The 22,500-nt window shown below is 51.8% G+C and overlaps 8 protein-coding genes across 8 annotated transcripts; 4 read left to right on the plus strand and 4 right to left on the minus strand.

Moving 5' to 3' along the window:
- Positions 1-11,001: 11,001 nt before the first annotated feature.
- On the plus strand, positions 11,002-11,767 carry LOC135313432 (histone H1.11L). Its single transcript, XM_064452266.1, has one exon. It carries the CDS (start codon positions 11,017-11,019, stop codon positions 11,704-11,706), a length of 690 nt encoding a protein of 229 aa, XP_064308336.1. The 5' UTR covers positions 11,002-11,016; the 3' UTR covers positions 11,707-11,767.
- A 507-nt stretch (positions 11,768-12,274) lies between these two features.
- LOC135313465 (histone H2A-IV) lies at positions 12,275-12,895 on the minus strand. Its single transcript, XM_064452449.1, has one exon. It carries the CDS (start codon positions 12,814-12,816, stop codon positions 12,427-12,429), a length of 390 nt encoding a protein of 129 aa, XP_064308519.1. The 5' UTR covers positions 12,817-12,895; the 3' UTR covers positions 12,275-12,426.
- Positions 12,896-13,122: 227 nt separating this feature from the next.
- Positions 13,123-13,746, plus strand: LOC135313500 (histone H2B 1/2/3/4/6). The gene has a single exon (XM_064452674.1). The coding sequence runs from the start codon at positions 13,182-13,184 to the stop codon at positions 13,560-13,562; it is 381 nt and encodes a 126-aa protein (XP_064308744.1). The 5' UTR covers positions 13,123-13,181; the 3' UTR covers positions 13,563-13,746.
- Positions 13,747-15,117: 1,371 nt separating this feature from the next.
- LOC135313451 (histone H3) lies at positions 15,118-15,645 on the plus strand. Its single transcript, XM_064452373.1, has one exon. The coding sequence runs from the start codon at positions 15,155-15,157 to the stop codon at positions 15,563-15,565; it is 411 nt and encodes a 136-aa protein (XP_064308443.1). The 5' UTR covers positions 15,118-15,154; the 3' UTR covers positions 15,566-15,645.
- Positions 15,646-17,630: 1,985 nt separating this feature from the next.
- Positions 17,631-18,314, minus strand: LOC135313454 (histone H3). The gene has a single exon (XM_064452387.1). It carries the CDS (start codon positions 18,277-18,279, stop codon positions 17,869-17,871), a length of 411 nt encoding a protein of 136 aa, XP_064308457.1. The 5' UTR covers positions 18,280-18,314; the 3' UTR covers positions 17,631-17,868.
- Positions 18,315-19,687: 1,373 nt separating this feature from the next.
- On the minus strand, positions 19,688-20,464 carry LOC135313487 (histone H2B 5). The gene has a single exon (XM_064452577.1). The coding sequence runs from the start codon at positions 20,250-20,252 to the stop codon at positions 19,872-19,874; it is 381 nt and encodes a 126-aa protein (XP_064308647.1). The 5' UTR covers positions 20,253-20,464; the 3' UTR covers positions 19,688-19,871.
- A 66-nt stretch (positions 20,465-20,530) lies between these two features.
- LOC135313466 (histone H2A-IV) lies at positions 20,531-21,097 on the plus strand. The gene has a single exon (XM_064452463.1). It carries the CDS (start codon positions 20,579-20,581, stop codon positions 20,966-20,968), a length of 390 nt encoding a protein of 129 aa, XP_064308533.1. The 5' UTR covers positions 20,531-20,578; the 3' UTR covers positions 20,969-21,097.
- Positions 21,098-21,467: 370 nt separating this feature from the next.
- LOC135313437 (histone H1.10-like) lies at positions 21,468-22,215 on the minus strand. Its single transcript, XM_064452271.1, has one exon. The coding sequence runs from the start codon at positions 22,204-22,206 to the stop codon at positions 21,529-21,531; it is 678 nt and encodes a 225-aa protein (XP_064308341.1). The 5' UTR covers positions 22,207-22,215; the 3' UTR covers positions 21,468-21,528.
- Positions 22,216-22,500: the final 285 nt, after the last annotated feature.

The following is a 22,500-nucleotide window of genomic DNA, read 5'->3' on the forward strand; positions in this document are numbered from 1 at the left end:
GTTTTATCCCGTATGGAAGTATTGAACTTCTCCCCAGACCTCCGTCCCTCCATTTGCTGGTGACTTCTGGCGGAGCTCGCTCGTACGTGAAATAGCCGCGAATGGGGAAATCAGGGAGGAAAGCTTGCGGCGATCAGGCTTAGGGCTGAGCCACAGCACGGCACTGACTGGCAGCCCTCCCCCCCGTCCCCCAGCTCCTCTCCACTTCCCCACGCTGATTCCTCCACGATTTCCTTCTCCCGTCTTCTCTCCACGGCGGCTGCAACCGCGGCTGCGAGCGGGGAGTGATCTCCGGCTGGGGGAGAGACAAGCTCGGCAGAGCCCGGAGTGAAGGGGCGGCCCGGAGCCTTTAGCGCCCCTTCGGTCCTTGTGGCACAGGGAAGTCCGCAGAAGCCGCGCTCGGGGCAGCCCAGCACTGTGCCTTTCAGCGGTCGAAACTCTCCTCCCAGCCTACACAGGGGGCAGATTATCCGGGAGGAACATCCCCCCGCCCCGTTCGTCAGTAGCACATACTTATGTGCGCAAATTTGGCAGGGAAGCCACCCTTCGCCTAATTAAGATCTACACAACAGTTATCACTAATTGATTTTCTGTGCTATTCTTAGCTGTCCAAAAACAGCTTCATACGGTCCCTTCAGAGCGGAAGAGTTAGCAACAACGGTGAGAATATCTTGGCATGAGGTGGAGGTGAAGTTCCTCGTCTCAGCGGTGGGATGAAGTGCCTTCTTTCCTCAAAACTATGGCAACCATCACCGATATAAACAAATATTTTACTAACCAACACTTTCGCTTGCATACGCTCTTAGAGAGTCGCATGGCTGCAGGATTATTATTTTTTCTTGAGAGGAACGTAAATTTAAACCCTCTTCTCGCTGGCTTTTTGCAGACGCGTACCCTCTCTGCATTTTATCGCCTGCCAAAGTCTTCTCCCTAGTATACGCTGGTGTGTATTGCTTGTTGTCTGGGAGAGAAAGTTAAGTGCTATGGAAAGAGATGATGAGAAACAGCTGGAATCAGCACCAGAAGGCGCGGTAGAAAATAATCCCGGGAATAAAAATCAATTTTCCTTCGGGAGTTGCTTATCAGACTTCGCCCTGCAGCCACAAGCATATGGAACCAAAAACACAGAAGCCACAAAGGTTAGTTTGTTTTCTTTCTATACGCGAGCTGAATTGTATGGAGCAGTGGAAAGGAGTAAGCTGAACTCATTCCTCAGGGCAGATCTATCAACCCGATGACAAAGGAAATGGGAATGTATATAAGACAAACTAAAAAAAAAAATTACATAGCTGAAAACAGGGGGTTTAGCACTCTTTTGTTCTTGTAAAGCACTGTATTTCCCACAGTAACAGCCCACAGAGATACTCTGCCAGCCCATTCCTCTCCTAACTTTTGGGTGCTTTCAGATCTTATGGAAGAATTGTTTCCTTGAACACAGATTCACATTTAGAAGGGGAGTTCTGGGCGCTGGTTCCACGCAATGGAAAATCCTACCCTGGGCAGGCAGTGCAGAACAAAAATGTTTTATTCACCACATTAACTGTGTACAGGCAGATCTCACAGCAGTCGTCTTGTACCTGTGCATCCAGTTGGACTCTATGCCCAGAAGAAAAACAGGCTTCTTGTTGCTAGAACCTTCTTTATTCTTTTCCCTTTGCTAGACTTGAAGATTACTTGTTTGAGGATTTCTCAAGGTCTTGCCCTCCACCTCTTGATTTCCACCTCTTGGCTTCAGGGTTGCATTTAGGATCAGGCCTTACATACTGTGCCTGTGCCCCTCTGACTCTGGCCTACTGGCTGCACTTTCTTGACATGACCTTGTCCCATCCTCATTGCTACAGACTTGCCCAGTGATCCTGTTATTCTGAAAAGGGGGTTGGTTCGCCCGGTGTGCAAAATGCCAAACTACACATAGAGCAGAGGTATTTTATTCAATTCATTTTTGTACAAAGATTGGTGCCAGGCGATAACCCACAAAGCTAGCACCCCGCACCGAGACACTACAAGGCATTTATACAGCTAAATGTGCCAGTCACCGCCAATATTCACATGCCCCAGCTAATAATCTGTTAATTTCTTTCTTGCTTGAATGTAAAGGTACAGCTCACTTTTAATTTACCACCCATGCTCAGAGAGTAAAGCACTTATTAGCAGGGCCTGTTCCTGGCCTCTGGGCCTGATTTTTAGGATTATAATGAGGATAGTTCCCCTAATGGGCACTTTGTTTTAGTTCTTATCAACATCCCAAGTAGTTGTTCTCCTTGTCTATATGCTCTGTCACCCCATTCTCATAATCTTCTGAAACGGGATCTTTGCTTTCATCAGCCTTTCAGCTCTCCTCCTGGATATAGTCATTAAAGAAGTGCTTCTTTATGTCCCAGTTCCCACGTCTGGGGGTCAAATTCTGTTTTGCCAAGCTCACATAATTGTTATGGCTTATCGGAAAATTCCAAAAATTCCATTTTCTTCAGGATATCTGTTTAGGGCCGACGCTGTCCCCGATCATTGCTATCATCCCTGCCCTGCTTGCTTTGCAGGTTGTGCTGGGCTGTGTCCTTGTTGGTGGCAGCATAGCCCAGCCTGCTCTGCTGTCCCCCTTGTCTCCCAGCTCACCTGGCCTTGCAGAGCAACAGCCTCCTGCTGCTCTCCCCCAAACTTTGTTGAACTTGTTTGTCTGCCTAGGAGTGAATTTACTGAAGTTATTGTAGGCTTAATATAGAATCTTCTCCCCTTTCAAATAGCCATCGTTTACTAAGGGTAGCCATTTATGATGGCAACACAGATATGAAGATTGAAATAAAATTTCAGCCGCTTCTAAGCCGTTCCTGAGACATCAGCCTTCACTGTTCATCCTGCGGAGATCACCTTTTCTAGCTCGACATGCCATCACCTTCTCAAATACCTGATGCTGGGATATCAGGGCAGGCTCCCTTTGATTTGCAGAAAGATGGCATAGTGCTGACTTGGAGTGACACAGTTCAGTATTGCATCTGCTTCTAGAAATATTGGCTGAAAAGTATCATAGGTGTCAAATATAGTGGTTATTGGCCTGTTCAGTCTTTCCATCCTCTTTTCTTCTCTCGTCCGCCTTCCCATCCACCTCATCCATCTGAAGGTACCTCCTGTTAGTTATCCCCTTTGTTCCCAGGAAGTTGCTATGAACCAGCACTTTCCCATCCCCACTCCCCCTCCTAGGGAAGGACCATTTCTTCCCTACATTATGGAAGGTAAGAACATGTAGCATCCACCTCTTCCCTGCCTCATCAAATGCCCTAATTACTGACTTGTGCCTTTGGATTGTGGTTTTGAGCTATAGCAGCTCAGCCAAGGAACGTGCTGAACATTGCTATGGTCATCCTAGACAGACAGAAGATCATGGTGGGTATTTTAAGCGCCAGAGAAGACACTATTTCTTTGTCCAACTGAACACAGAATAGTTGCCCCCCTCACTGTCTTGCTTCAATTATCTGTGTGCAGTTAGACAATAAAGAGAGAGCTAGTGGCAGCAGTAACATAGCAACGCAAAAGTATGTTAACCTGAGGCGACAAAGATTCCAGGGAACCTCTGAATCAAAGCTGAGCTGCATTGACCACCTGCCTCAGGTGCCTTTTTGCCCAAGTGATAGTTGGCAGCATCCTGTAGGGAAGTGGATGCTGGTGGTCTCACCCTGCATTTTTCTCTGCAGTTGTCCTACTGACAGGTGGGGCAGCCAGGGCAGTCATAAGCCAGGGTTAAGAGAAGGTATCATCAAAAATCAGGCATGTCATTAGGGATGTATCCTGCTGATTTTGCTGATCTTATTCTGCAAATGAGATTCACTGATTCTGTGAATACTGGGCTGCATGCAGAGCAACCTTGTTAGGGAAGCTTCCAGAATAATCTACAATAATCTACAACACCTTTTTCTGAGGAGGGGGAAGGAGGAAACAGCAGTTAGGGACTGAAGCAAACAACCAATGTGGCTCCTGGGAGCGAAAAGCCTGCTATGACTTCCTGGGTATCACCTGGAAGGAGAGGAGCACAAGCTGCTTCTGAAATTCATAGGTCTTCCCAACCTCAAAATGTGGGGGAAGGAGCCACAGACACCAGCTGTCCAGTGCCTCAGCTTTCTTCTCAGTGCTCACCTGCGGTGCTTTGCTGCTCATTTATCACAGCCTACAAGTAGGAAGGGTAGCTTAGATGTCTTCCACACCCTGAAGTACTGCAGTTGATTGCACTCTTCCCATCTTTATAATATTGCTTTCCACATTGATCACAGGTCTTCTGAGCCAAGGCACCAGGCATCTAGGAAGTGGCTCAGACATCCAATCTCTGTCTGTGCTGCCTGCAGCTTGTAGGAGACCCTACAAGTTTGTAACCAGAGTGATGGAATTAACCAACCATGGATGTTGCTATACTCCTGGTACAACCCTATCCAACTGGACATTAAGTCTGGGGACATGGAGTATACAAATCGGTGTATTCCTTGATCTGTATTTTAGTCTCTAGGTAATCATTAATGTGAACGAAACAATAGGCAATGTGCTTCTGTCAGAAGAGGATGACAAAATGTGGTTTCATGTAGTGGACTGAGAAAACTGGCCAGAACTGCCAAGATTAAGGACCAAGTAGGTAAAAGGTAATTCCTGCAGGTGGAGATCATGACCACCAACTTATGGACCACCGACTCAAGTAATACCACCTACTCAAAAGAGAAGAATGGGAAAGGACAACTGAGCCTGCGCAATAATTTACATGTGAAGCGAGCAAGTTTGTGCCAATCACCAAAGAGAATAATATTGAATATGTATGGATAAGATGAATATGTATATGTTTGGTCTATATAAATCACAAGGGAAAGGTGTGTACGGTATGCACGTTAGGAGGAGCGATTCCCCGTGCATCTGGCTCCATCAATAAAGAATGTCTGCCTTTTAACACTACATGGGTGTTACTAGGTTTATTCCCGATTTTGGTGACAGTTTTGGCGACCCAGATGGGACTCCGCTTGTGAATCTCAATGGATCTGTGGGACCACAGGACCTCCAGCCGGCACTGAGGGATTCTCGGGGAGAACCTCTGATCCCCGGACCAAAGAATTCCAAGCAAGTCCCCTGGAAAGGTAAAATGGCATTCTTTTAAGGGGGTAACGGAACGTGGGTTCAAGTCCCACCAGTCTGCTTATAAGATGTGGCAAAAGCTACGTGAGTTGGGCTGAGAGGTACCTCAACGGGGTTCGAGTCCTCACAGGTAACGCCTGCCTATAAGATGCAGAGAAAGCCTCGCAGGGTTGGGCTAGGGTCCCAGGCAAGGATAAGGGGTTCAAGTTCCCAAGGGATTAGAGTCCCCACAGGTGTAAGAAGGTTGGGATTTCCGGCAGGGGGCTGGAATCCCAGGGGGAGCTTCAACAGGGGTTGGGGTCCCTCTGACTAGTGCCTGTGATAGTGCACAATCACACCCACTAGTCTCTTGGGAGAATGGGCATACTTCCAAGTAAGAAACCTATCCCACAAAGAACGCCTTTGGGATGTATTTTGAGACATTGTAAAGATATAGGAGGTGATCCTTTAACTTGGAAACAATTAATTGAATATTGCATCATTGATGCAATACATTGCCAATGTATCGATTGGAAGGTGAGAAATGGCCAGAAAATGAGACACTGCAATATAATACCATCTTGCAATTAATGTTTTGTAAAAAGAGAAGGCAAATGGGAGGAAGTGGCTTATGTTGGTTTGTTCTTTACACTGCATCCAGAGTGGCAGAAACAGTGTGGGATACGTCCACAAAATTCTATGGCAATGGTTTTGAAAGGAGGAAAACGTGGTGAGAACTTGGAAAAGTGTTGTTCTACCTGTGATATGGGATACTTTACTTGATGATACTCACAAGAAAGTGGTATGGAATACAACCAGAAGGCAGGTGCAGGGAGCACATGCTAATGGAAATTTACAGGGGACAGTGGATCAGAATTTTCCATCTACAAATCCCAAGTGGGACCCTAATCATCCGGGACCCAGGGGAATGTTGGTTAGCTATCAGAGGTGGATTTATTTGGTGTAAAACATACAACAAGCAATAAATTGGTGAAAATTTTTTTAAGTGAGACAAGAATTAAATGAGTCCACTTCAGCCTTTATGGAAAGACTGAAGGTGACTGCTAGAAAATATACTAATTTGGACCCAGAAAAAAACAGAAGCAGAAACTCAGTTGGCCTCTATATTCACGGGACAATTGGTCCCAGATATTAGAAAGAAATTTCAGAAATTGGAAGGACCTGAACCTAGAGATTTGGGTAAAATGCTTGAAGTAGCTTGGCATGAAGGAGACTGGGGAATCAACCCTAGCTGAACCCCTGGTTATACTGAAGCTAGGGAATGAAGAAATAGGATTTTTAGTAGATATGGGAGCCACTTATTCGGTATTGAATACATGCAAAGGGAAATTTAGTCATAAATTAGTAGATGATGTTGGTGCGACAGGGCAAAGGAAAATTGGCCTTTATTAGCGCCGTTAAAGTGTAAATTGGGGAAACAATGGGTAACTCAGCAGTTTCTGTGTACGCCTGAATGCCCACTACCTCTGTTATGATGAGATCTATTAAGTAAATTAGCTGCATATTAGGAGCAGTGATCCCCCGTGCATCTGGCACCGTGAATAAAGAATGCCTGCCTTTTAACACTACATCGGTGTTACAAGGTTTATTCCTGATTTTGGTGACACGTTCAGTTCTGCAACAAGGTACACAGTTACATGTTTGTCACTTCTTATTTCACCCTCACAGAAACCAGACCCACATGCTGGAGGGGCCAGGCAGAAGTCAAAAGTAAAGTTTTGTTCTCACCACCTTGAAATGCAAATGAAAACTCGGCCATGTGGCACAGCACCTTTACTGTGGCTGTTTGTGGAGTGGATGGCCTAGGAAAGAGGGTGCTGCCTCCTTCCCCAGAGTAACCCACAGTGGGAAGGAGCTGGTGTTCCCCAATGCACAGGGCAGGCAACAGCATTCCAGACTTGCTACACTGGGAGATCCCAGATGGCATGGACAAAGTGTGCAGCAGCAAAGGAAATGTCACATTCTTGTGGCTTTGAAATCCATTATTTCACATATTCATGTTCCCCTGAAAAGTTCTCAAATGTTCACCTGAACAATTAGAAATATTCAAATTAGTGATACCCAGAGTTTGTGTTCTACACATCCTTCTGGTCTCCACCTTGTGCAGACATTTTCCAGACCTTTCATATTTTGTGTACCCTGTGACCCTCCCAGCTTATTAAAGGAAGGGGTTAAGCAGAAGGGAAAAGTGGTGTCTGGCTACTTTCTCTCTACATGAATTCACATTCCCTATCAGCAAAATTAGGCTTTTTATTAAACCATTAGTATACATGTATAAATTAATTCAATACAGTAACACTTTCATACATATTTATAGAAAATGAAACATTAAATACCGAACAAGAAACTTTGACTGATTGCTTGATTGATTTGAATGGATTTTTGGAATTATGACTTAACTGGTCTTGGAAGTTATTGAAAACAATGCAGTCTGGAATGGTTAAGGAGCTATTTTTATCTTTCTTTGAACAAAAATGAAACTTTAAAAAAAATCTGAATATTTTTCAAGGGGATAATTTTAAGAAAAATGAAGAAAGATGTATCTGTGGATTCCCTTGGAATAACTAAATTTTCTGCCTAATGTCTACCATACCTCTGGTCATGGGTTTCTTATTTTAAGAGATTACTGATTAATACAGGGATTTTAAATCTATATGAATACAAAACCCTTTTATCATGAGGAAGAGTCCTTTACAGAGACTCAACAGTATGCAGTTGTAAGCCCTTTGAAGACATAAAGGTTTCTTACTTGTGTAAGAATGTGTTGTGTTTGAGAGTATCATGATAAATCAGTTTTTAAATAAAATCCATCATCCACAGCCAAAAGATATCTCCCAAATCATCCAAAGTCTACAGTTGCATCAAGGGCACATTTTAATTGCCTTGAGTGACTCTGTGGCTTCATTTATGTTTCTGATGTACCTGGAGCACCCATAAGTCAGAATGAATTTAACAGGATCACATATAGATATCTATAGCTATAGATACTATATCACATATAGTATACATAAACTATGAATAAATAAGTGAATAAAGTGCTCAGCAACACAGGCATCAGGAAGAGCTACTTGCTTGAGAAAACACTGAATATACTGTGCAGCCCAAGGTGAAAATCTTGTTAATGGGGCTTTGCAGCTATAGGCTTAACGCATGACCTCGATCACCGTCTGAAATACGCCTACATATGCTGCAGTCCTGCCTCCTCAGCTGCATCTGCCACCATATATCTTCCTAAGCAAACAGTAAAACTCCAGCACAGTCGTAGTTCACTTGCTGGGATGAATCACAAGACTGGAGTGTTGCAATCGATGACTATAAACAGTTCAGAAGGGACAGGCAAGGAAGGAGAAGCAAGAGGGGGTTTGCCCTCTATGTAAAAAAATGGATTGATTGCACAGAGTTGTCTTTGCAAAACAGTGATGAGCAGCTGGGAGAGGAGTGGGGATGAGAGAGGTCTTTGAGCAACCTGATCTAGTGTATGATGTCCCTGCCCGTGGCAGTGAGGCTGCACTAGGTGGTCTTTGCATATCCCTTCCAACCTAAAGCGTTCTATGATTCCATAGTCACTTGGGCTTAAAAGAAGGAAGTGAAAGCGTTTATCCAACACCAGAGTAGGAGAAAAATGAGTCCTCGTGTTTCTGCCTGATGTTCTGAAAAATTTCTGTCACATCCAAATATCACAGTTCACTGTGAGCACTACATTCTACCTTTCCGAAAGTCTTTTTTATTTGAATAAATATTCTGTTTGCTTGGCTTTTGTTTTCAGGGAAATACAGGAGGTGGAATTAGTTCTGTCTTTTACTGAATACATCATTTTACAAAGCTTCATATCAGGAAGAAAAAGGTTAAGATAATATTTGAAATAACTAATGGATTTTTTTAATAAGGTTGCCCATTAAACTCAAAGAACTAAAGGGCCCTTGCAAAAGTATTTCTTTCTTCTTCTCTTCCAGCTGATAACGTTTGCAAGATCTCTTTGCATTCTGTCATTTGCTGAGCATAAAACTACCTGTCTATGATTGTAAGAAACAAAATTAAAAAGTCCTGATATTTAGTCAAAATATTTGAGCACCAGAAAAAGGGGTCTTTGGGAGAGCATATAGGCCACTCCAGGACTGTGCTGCTACATCAGGTGTTTGGAAGAAGGATAGAGGCCTAGCCTAAACCTAGGCAAATGCATTAGCAGAGGATCAAAATAATTTAGAGGTAAAGCTACCAGTGGACTGACTCTGGTAGGATTGAACAGAATAGAGTAAGATACAGAATTTGAAGGAAATATGTATGCTACAAAACTAACCCCCAGAAATTTCTCCTCAATGGTATGTGTCCTTCCCAACAGATAAACACTGTGACAATGTAGTTCACAACCCACAATCCACAGTGCGGTCAGCAGGTGAAACCACCGTGAAATATAGATTCACCACAGACATTGGCTCCAAATCCACATGATCTTCTGTTTTTATACGCTCACATGTGATGTTTTTCTGTTGTTTGCCTTCTTGAGACAAAAGCCCCTCTGAAATGTTACTGCATCTCTTGGTAGCTTCTCACACTTCAGGTGCACCCTAGTCATGGCAAACCAGAACCACTGAGAAGCTCTTCAAACTGACCCCCCCCAGCCAAAACTCCACAACATGGCGTGTGATATTACATTATCGAAAGAAAAAGTGAAAGAGGCCCAGTGACTGCAATTTCAGTCATGTGAAATAATCATGAGGGTCTCCTATTCTTTCCGACATTGTACTACATCGTTTTGAACATGACGGTACTCTACCCAGCTCATCCCAAGGAAAAATAATTTTATGTATACTCTGTTCATCCCACATCACAAAACTCATGGGCTGGAAAAAGCCGTACCCTAGTTTATCTCACCAGTTCTGAGGACATAATTGATTGATTAAGCCACTGGATTTATATTATTTTATTAAAGAAATGCCTGCAGCCTGACCTCTGTTTTTCATAAAGAAAACATGCACAGCATATTTTTTTTTTTCACCACTGCTGATTCTGGCTGACAAAATGCCTGAAGCACAGAGTAAAAGTAAGCACAAAAATAAACTCTACCTTTAAAGTAAGAATATAAAAATGATTGTGTTTACCTATTGTGCATAATCAAAAGAAGTATTTCAAAGGAAAACATGGGAATATAGTTCTTCAAAATATTAATACAGGGGTGCAGGAAACTGCAAGAAGGAGTGAAAGAACTGCTATACATTCTTAGGAGATGTTGAAGGTACCTGCTGGTATAAGAGAGCTGTTTTTCACATTAACTTTTCTGGTGAAAACCATCTTTGCTTTACTTTTCATTAGCTCCACGTAGAGCTAAATAGGGCACTATGGCCAAAGGTTTCATTATTTTTAAGAGATGAAGCGGTGTTACGGGAAACAACTCATAACCCAGATACAGAGCTGAGTGGCTACTTTGTGTTACTTGCTTCTTTTCAAAGCTAATTTACGCTAAGAAATTGGCTCGAGATTACCTTCATTTTGCACTACGTTGATGAAAAACCGTCTCAGGAACACAAATCCGCTGCCACTGTGACAGTGCTGTCAGAAAGAAAGTTTTAATTCAAAAGGAAAAATAAAAATCTCACCGTGCAGCTCTGCGTGCAATCCCCAAACTCGGGGAATATTGGCTTGCCTGAAACTCATTTTCACTCTCAGCTAAAACAAACGCCGGAGAACAAAAACATATTCTGTCCTCAGCAACACTGCTAAGAAACGGGGTGCCGCGGTCACAGCTTTTTTACCAAAAATGCACTTTTTTGAGGAGGAAGAAACACAAGCCGAGCCGCCGAGCGCCGGGCTGGGGGGCGGGGCGGGCTCGGGAACGCACCAATCAGCGCCCGCCGCGCTGCTATAAATGGGGGCGCCGCGGCCGCCGCGGCAGCTGCCGCGCGCCCGCTCAGCTTCGCCATGTCCGAGACCGCCCCTGCCCCGGCTGCGGAGGCAGCGCCCGCCGCCGCCGCCCCGGCCCCCGCCGCCGCCAAGGCCGCCGCCAAGAAGCCGAAGAAGGCGGCGGGCGGCTCCAAAGCCCGCAAGCCGGCGGGCCCCAGCGTCACCGAGCTGATCACCAAGGCCGTGTCCGCCTCCAAAGAGCGCAAGGGGCTCTCCCTCGCCGCCCTCAAGAAGGCGCTGGCCGCCGGCGGCTACGATGTGGAGAAGAACAACAGCCGCATCAAGCTGGGGCTCAAGAGCCTCGTCAGCAAGGGCACCCTGGTGCAGACCAAGGGCACCGGCGCCTCCGGCTCTTTCCGCCTGAGTAAGAAGCCGGGAGAAGTGAAGGAAAAAGCCCCCAAGAAGCGGGCGGCCGCCGCCAAGCCCAAGAAGCCGGCGGCCAAGAAGCCCGCCAGCGCCGCCAAGAAGCCCAAGAAGGTGGTGACCGCGAAGAAGAGCCCCAAGAAAGCTAAGAAGCCGGCGGCTGCCGCGACCAAGAAAGCGGCCAAAAGCCCCAAGAAAGCGACGAAGGCTGCCAAGCCCAAAAAGGCGGTGGCAGCAGCAAAGAGCCCGGCCAAGGCGAAGGCGGTGAAGCCCAAAGCAGCCAAGCCCAAGGCGGCCAAGCCAAAAGCGGCCAAGGCGAAGAAGGCGGCGCCCAAGAAGAAGTAAACCCACGTGGAAGAAAATTCTTGCTCCGCTCTTAAACCCAACGGCTCTTTTAAGAGCCACCCCACATATTCCCTGAAAGAGCTGAAGTAACTTTTAAAACGTGGGTAAGCAGTCCGAATAGCTTTAGGGCCTCTGAGTCTACTTCATTAGGAGCTCTTAGAGGGTGAGTCACGATGGGGAGGCACTGAGCCACTGTGGGAACAGCCTTCACGCTGTTCTAAGCGTTATCCTGCTACAGCAACGGCGAGATCGTTCATTCCTTTGAGGGTGGACATTGAAAGGCAGCTTTAAGTGCTTAGGGACCCTCAGTTCAGTCCTTTGTTTAAAGCAATCTTGTAGCCAGTGCTTAACGCATTCCTTTCCGTATCTTTGTGTGCGTCTACGTGAGAGGGGAAGCGCAGGGGGAGGGGGAGGTTTTCGATGCTTCCTCGGCTTTACCTCAGCAGTAAAATACTATAGGGAAAGGTTTACATTTTTCAAACGGTCAGATACCTCAGGTTCCGAGAATGAATCCCACCTGCACCTGTAAAGCGCATATCTAAAAACGGTCTAACATATAAGGTACTTTTACTATTAAGAAGAGCAATACCATCAGTGCTTCTTAAGCGTTTGCAAACACACTTAAAAGTAATTTAGCTCTTTAGTGATCTAGTGGGTGGCTCTGAAAAGAGCCTTTGGGTCTCTCTGGGAAAAAGTTCCCGGGCGTTGTTTGTTCGGCGTTCACTTGGCTTTAGCCTTGTGGCTGTCGGTCTTCTTGGGCAGCAGCACGGCCTGGATGTTGGGCAGCACCCCGCCCTGCGCGATGGTCACCTTGCCCAGCAGCTTGTTGAGCTCCTCGTCGTTGCGGATGGCCAGCTGGAGGTGGCGCGGGATGATGCGCGTCTTCTTGTTGTCGCGGGCCGCGTTGCCCGCCAGCTCCAGGATCTCGGCCGTCAGGTACTCCAGCACGGCCGCCAGGTACACCGGGGCGCCGGCGCCCACCCGCTCCGCGTAGTTGCCCTTGCGCAGCAGCCGGTGCACGCGGCCCACGGGGAACTGCAGCCCGGCCCGCGACGAGCGCGACTTGGCCTTGGCGCGCGCCTTCCCGCCCTGCTTCCCGCGCCCGGACATCTTCACAGACAGCTCCAGCAGCCGACACCCAACACAGCTCCGTAAAACCACCGACCGGCTGCCGCCACCTACCCCCGCCCGCCCGCTTATATCCGGCTCGGGCGGAGCGGCAGCGCCATCGCTGACTGGCTGCAAGGGAGATGGTTGTTTCGCAGCCAATGGGCACACGGATCGAGAGGCGCCCAATGGCGAGGCTCATGGAGGCGTGACGCCCTGAAATCCGATTGCCGACCAATGGCGACGCGACGCCGTCGAGCCGCTCATTTGCACCGCGCTGCTATAAAAGAGGCTGCAGCGGCCGGCGGCGTTACTGGGTGCTTGTTTCGGTGCCGTTGCTGGTGAGCGAGAGCCGCGCGTTTGCTGCGATGCCTGAGCCGGCCAAGTCCGCCCCCGCGCCCAAGAAGGGCTCCAAGAAGGCGGTGACCAAGACGCAGAAGAAGGGCGACAAGAAGCGCAAGAAGAGCCGCAAGGAGAGCTACTCGATCTACGTGTACAAGGTGCTGAAGCAGGTGCACCCCGACACGGGCATCTCGTCCAAGGCCATGGGCATCATGAACTCCTTCGTGAACGACATCTTCGAGCGCATCGCCGGCGAGGCCTCTCGCCTGGCGCACTACAACAAGCGCTCCACCATCACCTCGCGGGAGATCCAGACGGCCGTGCGGCTCCTGCTGCCCGGCGAGCTGGCCAAGCACGCCGTCTCCGAGGGCACCAAGGCTGTCACCAAGTACACCAGCTCCAAGTAAGCTGCCTCGGCCCCCTGCGCCAGACCTTCTCAAACCAAAGGCTCTTTTAAGAGCCACCCACCTGCTCATAAAAAGAGCTGACGCTGTAGTGACTTGTTTGTAGCTGCCCCGCGAACTTCAGGGAAAAAAGTAAAAAAAACCGCTTAGCTATTTATTTCTTTAGTGAACATAGATGTTACTCTTGGTTCCGAGTGTCTTCTATGTCTACCTTAGTGGAGCAGAAAATGTTCGCGGTTTGATAAAAACGCCCCCGATAGCCCGGTTCACTTCCGCGCCTATTTCGTGAGTGTTTAACAATACACGAATGCTGTAGTCTCCCCTTCGAGTTGCCGAAAAAGAGTTTTCTAGGTACGCGGAGCTTGCCTCTTCCCCGAGGGGCGCTCTAGTGAAATGTGGTTAAGCCGAAATCACAGCCATTTCGAGATGACGATGTACTTTCTGCAGCGAAAAGCTCCAGGCTGGGCACCCCCACCTCTGACCCCACCGCCATTATCATTGTCACTAGCGACTGGAGGAAGCAAAACGTGGCGCTCCATTACGTGCTTGTCCCGGAACAGCGCAGTCCTGCCCGTGGTCCCGAGCACGATGTATTCCCATCCCCAGCTCTCTTCCGCGGCTCCCGCTCGCTTTTCCCTCCCCTGCCCCGTACTTCCGCGTATCATAAATGCAGCCGAGAGCCCGCGACGAGAGCAAGGGACTGGCGGCAGAAGCCGGGGCCGCGCGGGTGCAGGGCTCCGTCCGACCTGAGTGAGGACTGCGAGGGCCTCCCCAGCACGAGGCCCCGCCCCGCGCGGTGCCGCTCCCGGGACGAGGGCGGTGATGATTGGTCGCGGCGCGATCGCGGCGAGGAGCCCTTCCTCGCCTCACCACGGCGCGCTCTACCGAGGGGCGCCGACCCTTAACGCGGGGCGGGGGCGAGTCAGGAAACGTTTGCCTAGCGCGAAATGTCAGCTGCCGCCGGTGCCTGCCGTGTCCCTGCCGCGGCCCTGAACCGAACGCGGGTTCTTGGGAGCGGGGAGGAAATAGCGAGCCCTCGGCGGAGGCGGCGGCTGCCATGCGAAGGAGCCTTTGCCAGCGCTCCCGGTACCGGGAACGAGGGGTGGACAGTAGCGGGGGGCGGGCAGCGAGTTGGGAAGAGGCCGAGCGAGAGGTGTGGGTGGCGGGACCCGGCTACACCGGTCACCTGCGGTGGTTCCTGCCACATCCCCGCTGCCCAGAGCGCTCCTCGTGGGGACGGCCCCCGCATTCCTCATCAGGCAGCGAGGCAGCCGGCGCTGAAGAGTCTCTGGGAGCCGGGGAAGAGCAAAGCGGCCGGGCCGGGGCAGGCCGTGGCGGGAGGGGGGAGGGCGAAGGGGGAAGGCGAAGGGCGGGCCGGCGGCTCCGGAGAGGGAGGAGACGGGGCGGGGGAGGGGCGTGTTTCCCGTCGGCGAGGCGCGGGCTTTTCGAATGCTCTCGTCGCCCAATGGCAGGCGGCCTGGCGCGAGCGGGCGGCCAATCGTCAGGGAGCCTCGGCTATAAATGCTGCGTCCGCGGGGCCGCAGGCACGGCTCGGGGAGCGCTGAGCGAGGCCGCTTAGGGACGAGTGCGGAGCGATGGCGCGCACGAAGCAGACGGCGCGTAAGTCGACGGGCGGGAAGGCGCCCCGCAAGCAGCTGGCCACCAAGGCGGCCCGCAAGAGCGCGCCGGCCACGGGCGGCGTGAAGAAGCCGCACCGGTACCGGCCCGGCACGGTGGCGCTGCGCGAGATCCGGCGCTACCAGAAGTCGACGGAGCTGCTCATCCGCAAGCTGCCCTTCCAGCGGCTGGTGCGCGAGATCGCGCAGGACTTCAAGACCGACCTGCGCTTCCAGAGCTCGGCCGTCATGGCGCTGCAGGAGGCGAGCGAGGCCTACCTGGTCGGGCTCTTCGAGGACACCAACCTCTGCGCCATCCACGCCAAGCGCGTCACCATCATGCCCAAGGACATCCAGCTGGCCCGGCGCATCCGCGGCGAGCGCGCCTGAGCCTCCTCCCGCAGCCCTTCCCGGCTCCCGGCAGGCACCCAGGGCAGCCCACACAGACCCAAAGGCTCTTTTAAGAGCCACTCCATGCGCAATGAAAAGAGCTGAAGCGCTCTGCCTTTAAACAGCCACGACTTGAAAATAACGTGGTCCTTTCAGCTTTTTTTTTTTTTTCCCCTACAATGTAGCATTTCATTTTATAGCCCCAGTTCGTATGGGAACTGGGAGCAGGTGGGGATTTTATATCATAGTGGCTGGGCTGGGCTCGGGTCAGCTGGAGCTGTGATACAGCTGGAACTGGCTCTGGTGGTTTTAAAGGGGACTGCTGTCTTCCTCCACCACTTGTTAATGCTGAGATCAGGAATATCTCTCAAAACATGGGTTTTGAGGCCAGACTCAAAATGATGGATGACCACTCTGAAGGGATCAGGGCGCGTGGGGCTTCCTTATCACAGCACAGGAATGTACCTAAAAAGACACGGAAAGGAGGATTGAAAAGTATTGTGCATGGGAATGCCTAATAAGTTTGTCCGGATTTGTTACCATTGATAAAAAGCTGTGGAAAAACACTTGTCTCTTTCCTGAGGGTTTTTTGCTGTCTGCTCGGTTTTTCGTGGTGTGTTTTTTGGTTGGTTTTTTTTTTTTTGGGGGGGGGGTGGGGTGGGGGAATGATGGTGTGTGTTGTATTTTTAGTAACAGCTTTATAAAAATTTTGAAGGGGAAATCTGTGTATTCTTCCAATAATAAGTGTATATGTATTATTATTTGAACTTGCATTTCCCAAGATAGTGATTACAAGATTTTATGCAGTGAGAAAATATGCTGAGTTGTCAGGTTTCTGTAGTCAGGTTTCCAGGATTCTTTGGAAGATGCTGGAGGGATACACGTGTTTATGTCTGTACGCAGCTTTCAGCCCAAATTCTGAGACACATGCATGCAGGAGCAATCAGCCTAAAGATGTCCTGAGCATTAAAATAGGAAGTTAAGCCTTAGGCCTCAGGTTCATAACAGGGAGTAACAGCAGCTTGTACCATAACTTTGGGAAACACCTTCCTGCCTCCTCCTCCCTGGCTGTGAAAGGCCACAGCTGCTGCTGGGGGTGAGAGTCCTGAGCTCTGGGATGCGCTGAGGGGAGCTGGTGGAAGGCAGAGCTGCTGCCCGGTGTCCTCAGAGGCCGCTGGGCACCACCGACGTGCTTCCTCTTGGAAGCACCTGCTGTGTTACACTCACTGACAGAGACAGCCCTTGGGTGGAGGAGGAAAGAAGGTGGAAAGACCTGACGAGTGTAGTGATCAGCCCAGGTCAAGGCTGGGTTTGGGGTTTATTTCCCTTTTTGTTTTTTCTTTCTTTTTCCTCCATTTTCTTTCTCTCACTGTAGAGCTCCCCAAATGAGTTTGTTGATCTTCATGGCCTTCCTTTGAAACCATGTTGCAATGGCAGTAGGGAACCGCAATGTTACCAAGCGATGAATGGAATGGCTGGGTGGTCTGCGGTGGACAGAGGAGCTAGTCTTTTTTTTTTTTTTTTTTCGTTTAGTGTCTTTCAAACAGAATGTATAAGTATTTAAGATAGATTTCATCTCTATTTATATTCACAAAACCAAAGGCTTTTTTAAAAGCCATTCCATGCAGAATAAAAATTTAATGCTTTGGTATTTAATGAAAAGGTGTGTTTTGCACATTAAAATTTTCCACAGTATTTGAACATTGCAGATTATTGCCATAATTTTTTTTTTTATTCTAACAAACCCCAGTCACTCCACTCAGCATTCCTTGCTCACAGTTAGCATATAGCGAGTATGTAGTGACATTGACATTGCATAAATTTGGTCTTGCCATATAGCTTTACAGTATTAAAACACACAAAAAATACTTATCTCTACATTGTGATGTTAAAATTGTAAATTGTTAAATAGCAGAATCTGCAGTGTAATTTTGAACAGAACTGCAATTTAAATCTGAAAATGCAGCCTTCAGCATATGACATAAAGCTGCTCAAAGTCACAACAAAGACACATTAAAACTGAATCTCATGAAAACTTAAGTTTCTGAAAATACAGGAAAGCATGAACAGCTCCTTTTATTGTGCTCTGAGAAGTGCAGGTCAGTCTGTAAAATGAAATGCTACATTGTAGGGGAAAAAAAAAAAAGCTGAAAGGACCACGTTATTTTCAAGTCGTGGCTGTTTAAAGGCAGAGCGCTTCAGCTCTTTTCATTGCGCATGGAGTGGCTCTTAAAAGAGCCTTTGGGTCTGTGTGGGCTGCCCTGGGTGCCTGCCGGGAGCCGGGAAGGGCTGCGGGAGGAGGCTCAGGCGCGCTCGCCGCGGATGCGCCGGGCCAGCTGGATGTCCTTGGGCATGATGGTGACGCGCTTGGCGTGGATGGCGCAGAGGTTGGTGTCCTCGAAGAGCCCGACCAGGTAGGCCTCGCTCGCCTCCTGCAGCGCCATGACGGCCGAGCTCTGGAAGCGCAGGTCGGTCTTGAAGTCCTGCGCGATCTCGCGCACCAGCCGCTGGAAGGGCAGCTTGCGGATGAGCAGCTCCGTCGACTTCTGGTAGCGCCGGATCTCGCGCAGCGCCACCGTGCCGGGCCGGTACCGGTGCGGCTTCTTCACGCCGCCCGTGGCCGGCGCGCTCTTGCGGGCCGCCTTGGTGGCCAGCTGCTTGCGGGGCGCCTTCCCGCCCGTCGACTTACGCGCCGTCTGCTTCGTGCGCGCCATCGCTCCGCACTCGTCCCTAAGCGGCCTCGCTCAGCGCTCCCCGAGCCGTGCCTGCGGCCCCGCGGACGCAGCATTTATAGCCGAGGCTCCCTGACGATTGGCCGCCCGCTCGCGCCAGGCCGCCTGCCATTGGGCGACGAGAGCATTCGAAAAGCCCGCGCCTCGCCGACGGGAAACACGCCCCTCCCCCGCCCCGTCTCCTCCCTCTCCGGAGCCGCCGGCCCGCCCTTCGCCTTCCCCCTTCGCCCTCCCCCCTCCCGCCACGGCCTGCCCCGGCCCGGCCGCTTTGCTCTTCCCCGGCTCCCAGAGACTCTTCAGCGCCGGCTGCCTCGCTGCCTGATGAGGAATGCGGGGGCCGTCCCCACGAGGAGCGCTCTGGGCAGCGGGGATGTGGCAGGAACCACCGCAGGTGACCGGTGTAGCCGGGTCCCGCCACCCACACCTCTCGCTCGGCCTCTTCCCAACTCGCTGCCCGCCCCCCGCTACTGTCCACCCCTCGTTCCCGGTACCGGGAGCGCTGGCAAAGGCTCCTTCGCATGGCAGCCGCCGCCTCCGCCGAGGGCTCGCTATTTCCTCCCCGCTCCCAAGAACCCGCGTTCGGTTCAGGGCCGCGGCAGGGACACGGCAGGCACCGGCGGCAGCTGACATTTCGCGCTAGGCAAACGTTTCCTGACTCGCCCCCGCCCCGCGTTAAGGGTCGGCGCCCCTCGGTAGAGCGCGCCGTGGTGAGGCGAGGAAGGGCTCCTCGCCGCGATCGCGCCGCGACCAATCATCACCGCCCTCGTCCCGGGAGCGGCACCGCGCGGGGCGGGGCCTCGTGCTGGGGAGGCCCTCGCAGTCCTCACTCAGGTCGGACGGAGCCCTGCACCCGCGCGGCCCCGGCTTCTGCCGCCAGTCCCTTGCTCTCGTCGCGGGCTCTCGGCTGCATTTATGATACGCGGAAGTACGGGGCAGGGGAGGGAAAAGCGAGCGGGAGCCGCGGAAGAGAGCTGGGGATGGGAATACATCGTGCTCGGGACCACGGGCAGGACTGCGCTGTTCCGGGACAAGCACGTAATGGAGCGCCACGTTTTGCTTCCTCCAGTCGCTAGTGACAATGATAATGGCGGTGGGGTCAGAGGTGGGGGTGCCCAGCCTGGAGCTTTTCGCTGCAGAAAGTACATCGTCATCTCGAAATGGCTGTGATTTCGGCTTAACCACATTTCACTAGAGCGCCCCTCGGGGAAGAGGCAAGCTCCGCGTACCTAGAAAACTCTTTTTCGGCAACTCGAAGGGGAGACTACAGCATTCGTGTATTGTTAAACACTCACGAAATAGGCGCGGAAGTGAACCGGGCTATCGGGGGCGTTTTTATCAAACCGCGAACATTTTCTGCTCCACTAAGGTAGACATAGAAGACACTCGGAACCAAGAGTAACATCTATGTTCACTAAAGAAATAAATAGCTAAGCGGTTTTTTTTACTTTTTTCCCTGAAGTTCGCGGGGCAGCTACAAACAAGTCACTACAGCGTCAGCTCTTTTTATGAGCAGGTGGGTGGCTCTTAAAAGAGCCTTTGGTTTGAGAAGGTCTGGCGCAGGGGGCCGAGGCAGCTTACTTGGAGCTGGTGTACTTGGTGACAGCCTTGGTGCCCTCGGAGACGGCGTGCTTGGCCAGCTCGCCGGGCAGCAGGAGCCGCACGGCCGTCTGGATCTCCCGCGAGGTGATGGTGGAGCGCTTGTTGTAGTGCGCCAGGCGAGAGGCCTCGCCGGCGATGCGCTCGAAGATGTCGTTCACGAAGGAGTTCATGATGCCCATGGCCTTGGACGAGATGCCCGTGTCGGGGTGCACCTGCTTCAGCACCTTGTACACGTAGATCGAGTAGCTCTCCTTGCGGCTCTTGCGGCGTTTTTTGTCGCCCTTCTTCTGCGTCTTGGTCACCGCCTTCTTGGAGCCCTTCTTGGGCGCGGGGGCGGACTTGGCCGGCTCAGGCATTACAACGACTCTTTCAGCGCAACTTCGGTAAAAAAGTATCGATCGCAGATGTGGAGTCTGCGTGGGCGCCCTCCTTTTATAGGGACGGCATGCAAATCAGGGTTTCCTCTGGCCATAATTTGTATTGGCTGAGGGTTCTTTGTATTGACGTATCTTGCCGTAGTTCACCTCAATTGGTTAGAATTGGATCCGCGTTCCCATTGGCTGCTTTATCAATGTCCTCTTCTCAGCCTATCGAAATTCGCGCCTTTCTCTGAAAAGGGATATAAGGGCGAGCTGCGGAATTACTTTCATTTCAGAAGAGCTTCTTGTACTTGGTCGCTGCGATGTCCGGGCGCGGGAAGCAGGGCGGGAAGGCGCGCGCCAAGGCCAAGTCGCGCTCGTCGCGGGCCGGGCTGCAGTTCCCCGTGGGCCGCGTGCACCGGCTGCTGCGCAAGGGCAACTACGCGGAGCGGGTGGGCGCCGGCGCCCCGGTGTACCTGGCGGCCGTGCTGGAGTACCTGACGGCCGAGATCCTGGAGCTGGCGGGCAACGCGGCCCGCGACAACAAGAAGACGCGCATCATCCCGCGCCACCTCCAGCTGGCCATCCGCAACGACGAGGAGCTCAACAAGCTGCTGGGCAAGGTGACCATCGCGCAGGGCGGGGTGCTGCCCAACATCCAGGCCGTGCTGCTGCCCAAGAAGACCGACAGCCACAAGGCTAAAGCCAAGTGAACGCCGAACAAACAACGCCCGGGAACTTTTTCCCAGAGAGACCCAAAGGCTCTTTTCAGAGCCACCAACAAATTCAGAAAAAGAGTTTGAAAGATTCATTAAATAAAGGCTTTACAAAGCCGCGGCATTTTTCGAAACATTCGGCAGAGGCTGCCAGTGCCATGTCCGCGATAGCTGCGGGGAGCAGCCCCGTGCTCTTTCACCCCCTCCCATGGCCGGGGCGGGGCTGCCCGGGCGAAGGTCGGCCCTCCCGAGGCCGCAGCCAATCCCGGCCCCGTGCGGGCTTCCCAAGGCATCGGCGCGCCGCCAACCCCGCCCGGTAGCGGCGGGGAGATTTAAACGCAGCGCTGAAGTCCGCTGCCCCATCTGCCCGTCCCCGAACTGGAGCGAAATGCTGTCGCCAGTGGACTGCTGCTCCCCTTAACACCTCCCCATCGTCCCCCTCCCCCAAGAGTGTGGTGTCAGGCACAGCTTTTTCAGCCCTTTTTAAGAAAACTTGGGTGGCTCTTAAAAGAGCCGTTGGGTTTAAGAGCGGAGCAAGAATTTTCTTCCACGTGGGTTTACTTCTTCTTGGGCGCCGCCTTCTTCGCCTTGGCCGCTTTTGGCTTGGCCGCCTTGGGCTTGGCTGCTTTGGGCTTCACCGCCTTTGCCTTGGCCGGGCTCTTCGCTGCTGCCACCGCCTTTTTGGGCTTGGCAGCCTTCGTCGCTTTCTTGGGGCTTTTGGCCGCTTTCTTGGTCGCGGCAGCCGCCGGCTTCTTGGCTTTCTTGGGGCTCTTCTTCGCGGTCACCGCTTTCTTGGGCTTCTTGGCGGCGCTGGCGGGCTTCTTGGCTGCCGGCTTCTTGGGCTTGGCAGCGGCCGCCCGCTTCTTGGGGGCTTTTTCCTTCACTTCTCCCGGCTTCTTACTCAGGCGGAAAGACCCAGACGCACCAATGCCCTTGGTCTGCACCAGGGTGCCCTTGCTGACGAGGCTCTTGAGCCCCAGCTTGATGCGGCTGTTGTTCTTCTCCACATCGTAGCCGCCGGCGGCCAGCGCCTTCTTGAGGGCGGCGAGGGAGAGCCCCTTGCGCTCCTTGGAGGCGGACACGGCCTTGGTGATCAGCTCGGTGACGCTGGGGCCCGCCGGCTTGCGGGCTTTGGAGCCGCCCGCCGCCTTCTTCGGCTTCTTGGCGGCGGCCTTGGCGGCGGCGGGGGCCGGGGCGGCGGCGGCGGGCGCTGCTGCGGGGGCGGTCTCGGACATGGCGGCGGCTCGGGCAGCTCTGGGCGGCGGCGGCCGCGGCGCCCCCATTTATAGCAGCGCGGCGGGCGCTGATTGGTGGCGGCCGCCCCGCCCCGCCCGCCGCCGCCCGGCGCCCGGCGGCTCGGCTTGTGTTTCTTCGGGGATAATAAAATGTTTTTTTCCTACTTTATCTGTCACGAAATTGCCCCTCTTCTACATCTGTGTGGCCGAGGAAGTGTCTATTTTCGCCTGTCGGTGTTTTGCGCGAAAAGAGTGGTGTTTGGTTAAAAGGTGGACGATAAATCCCGCGTCCTG

The sequence above is a fragment of the Phalacrocorax carbo genome, chromosome 1 (genome assembly GCF_963921805.1).
Source record: "Phalacrocorax carbo chromosome 1, bPhaCar2.1, whole genome shotgun sequence".
Lineage (NCBI taxonomy): Eukaryota > Metazoa > Chordata > Aves > Suliformes > Phalacrocoracidae > Phalacrocorax > Phalacrocorax carbo.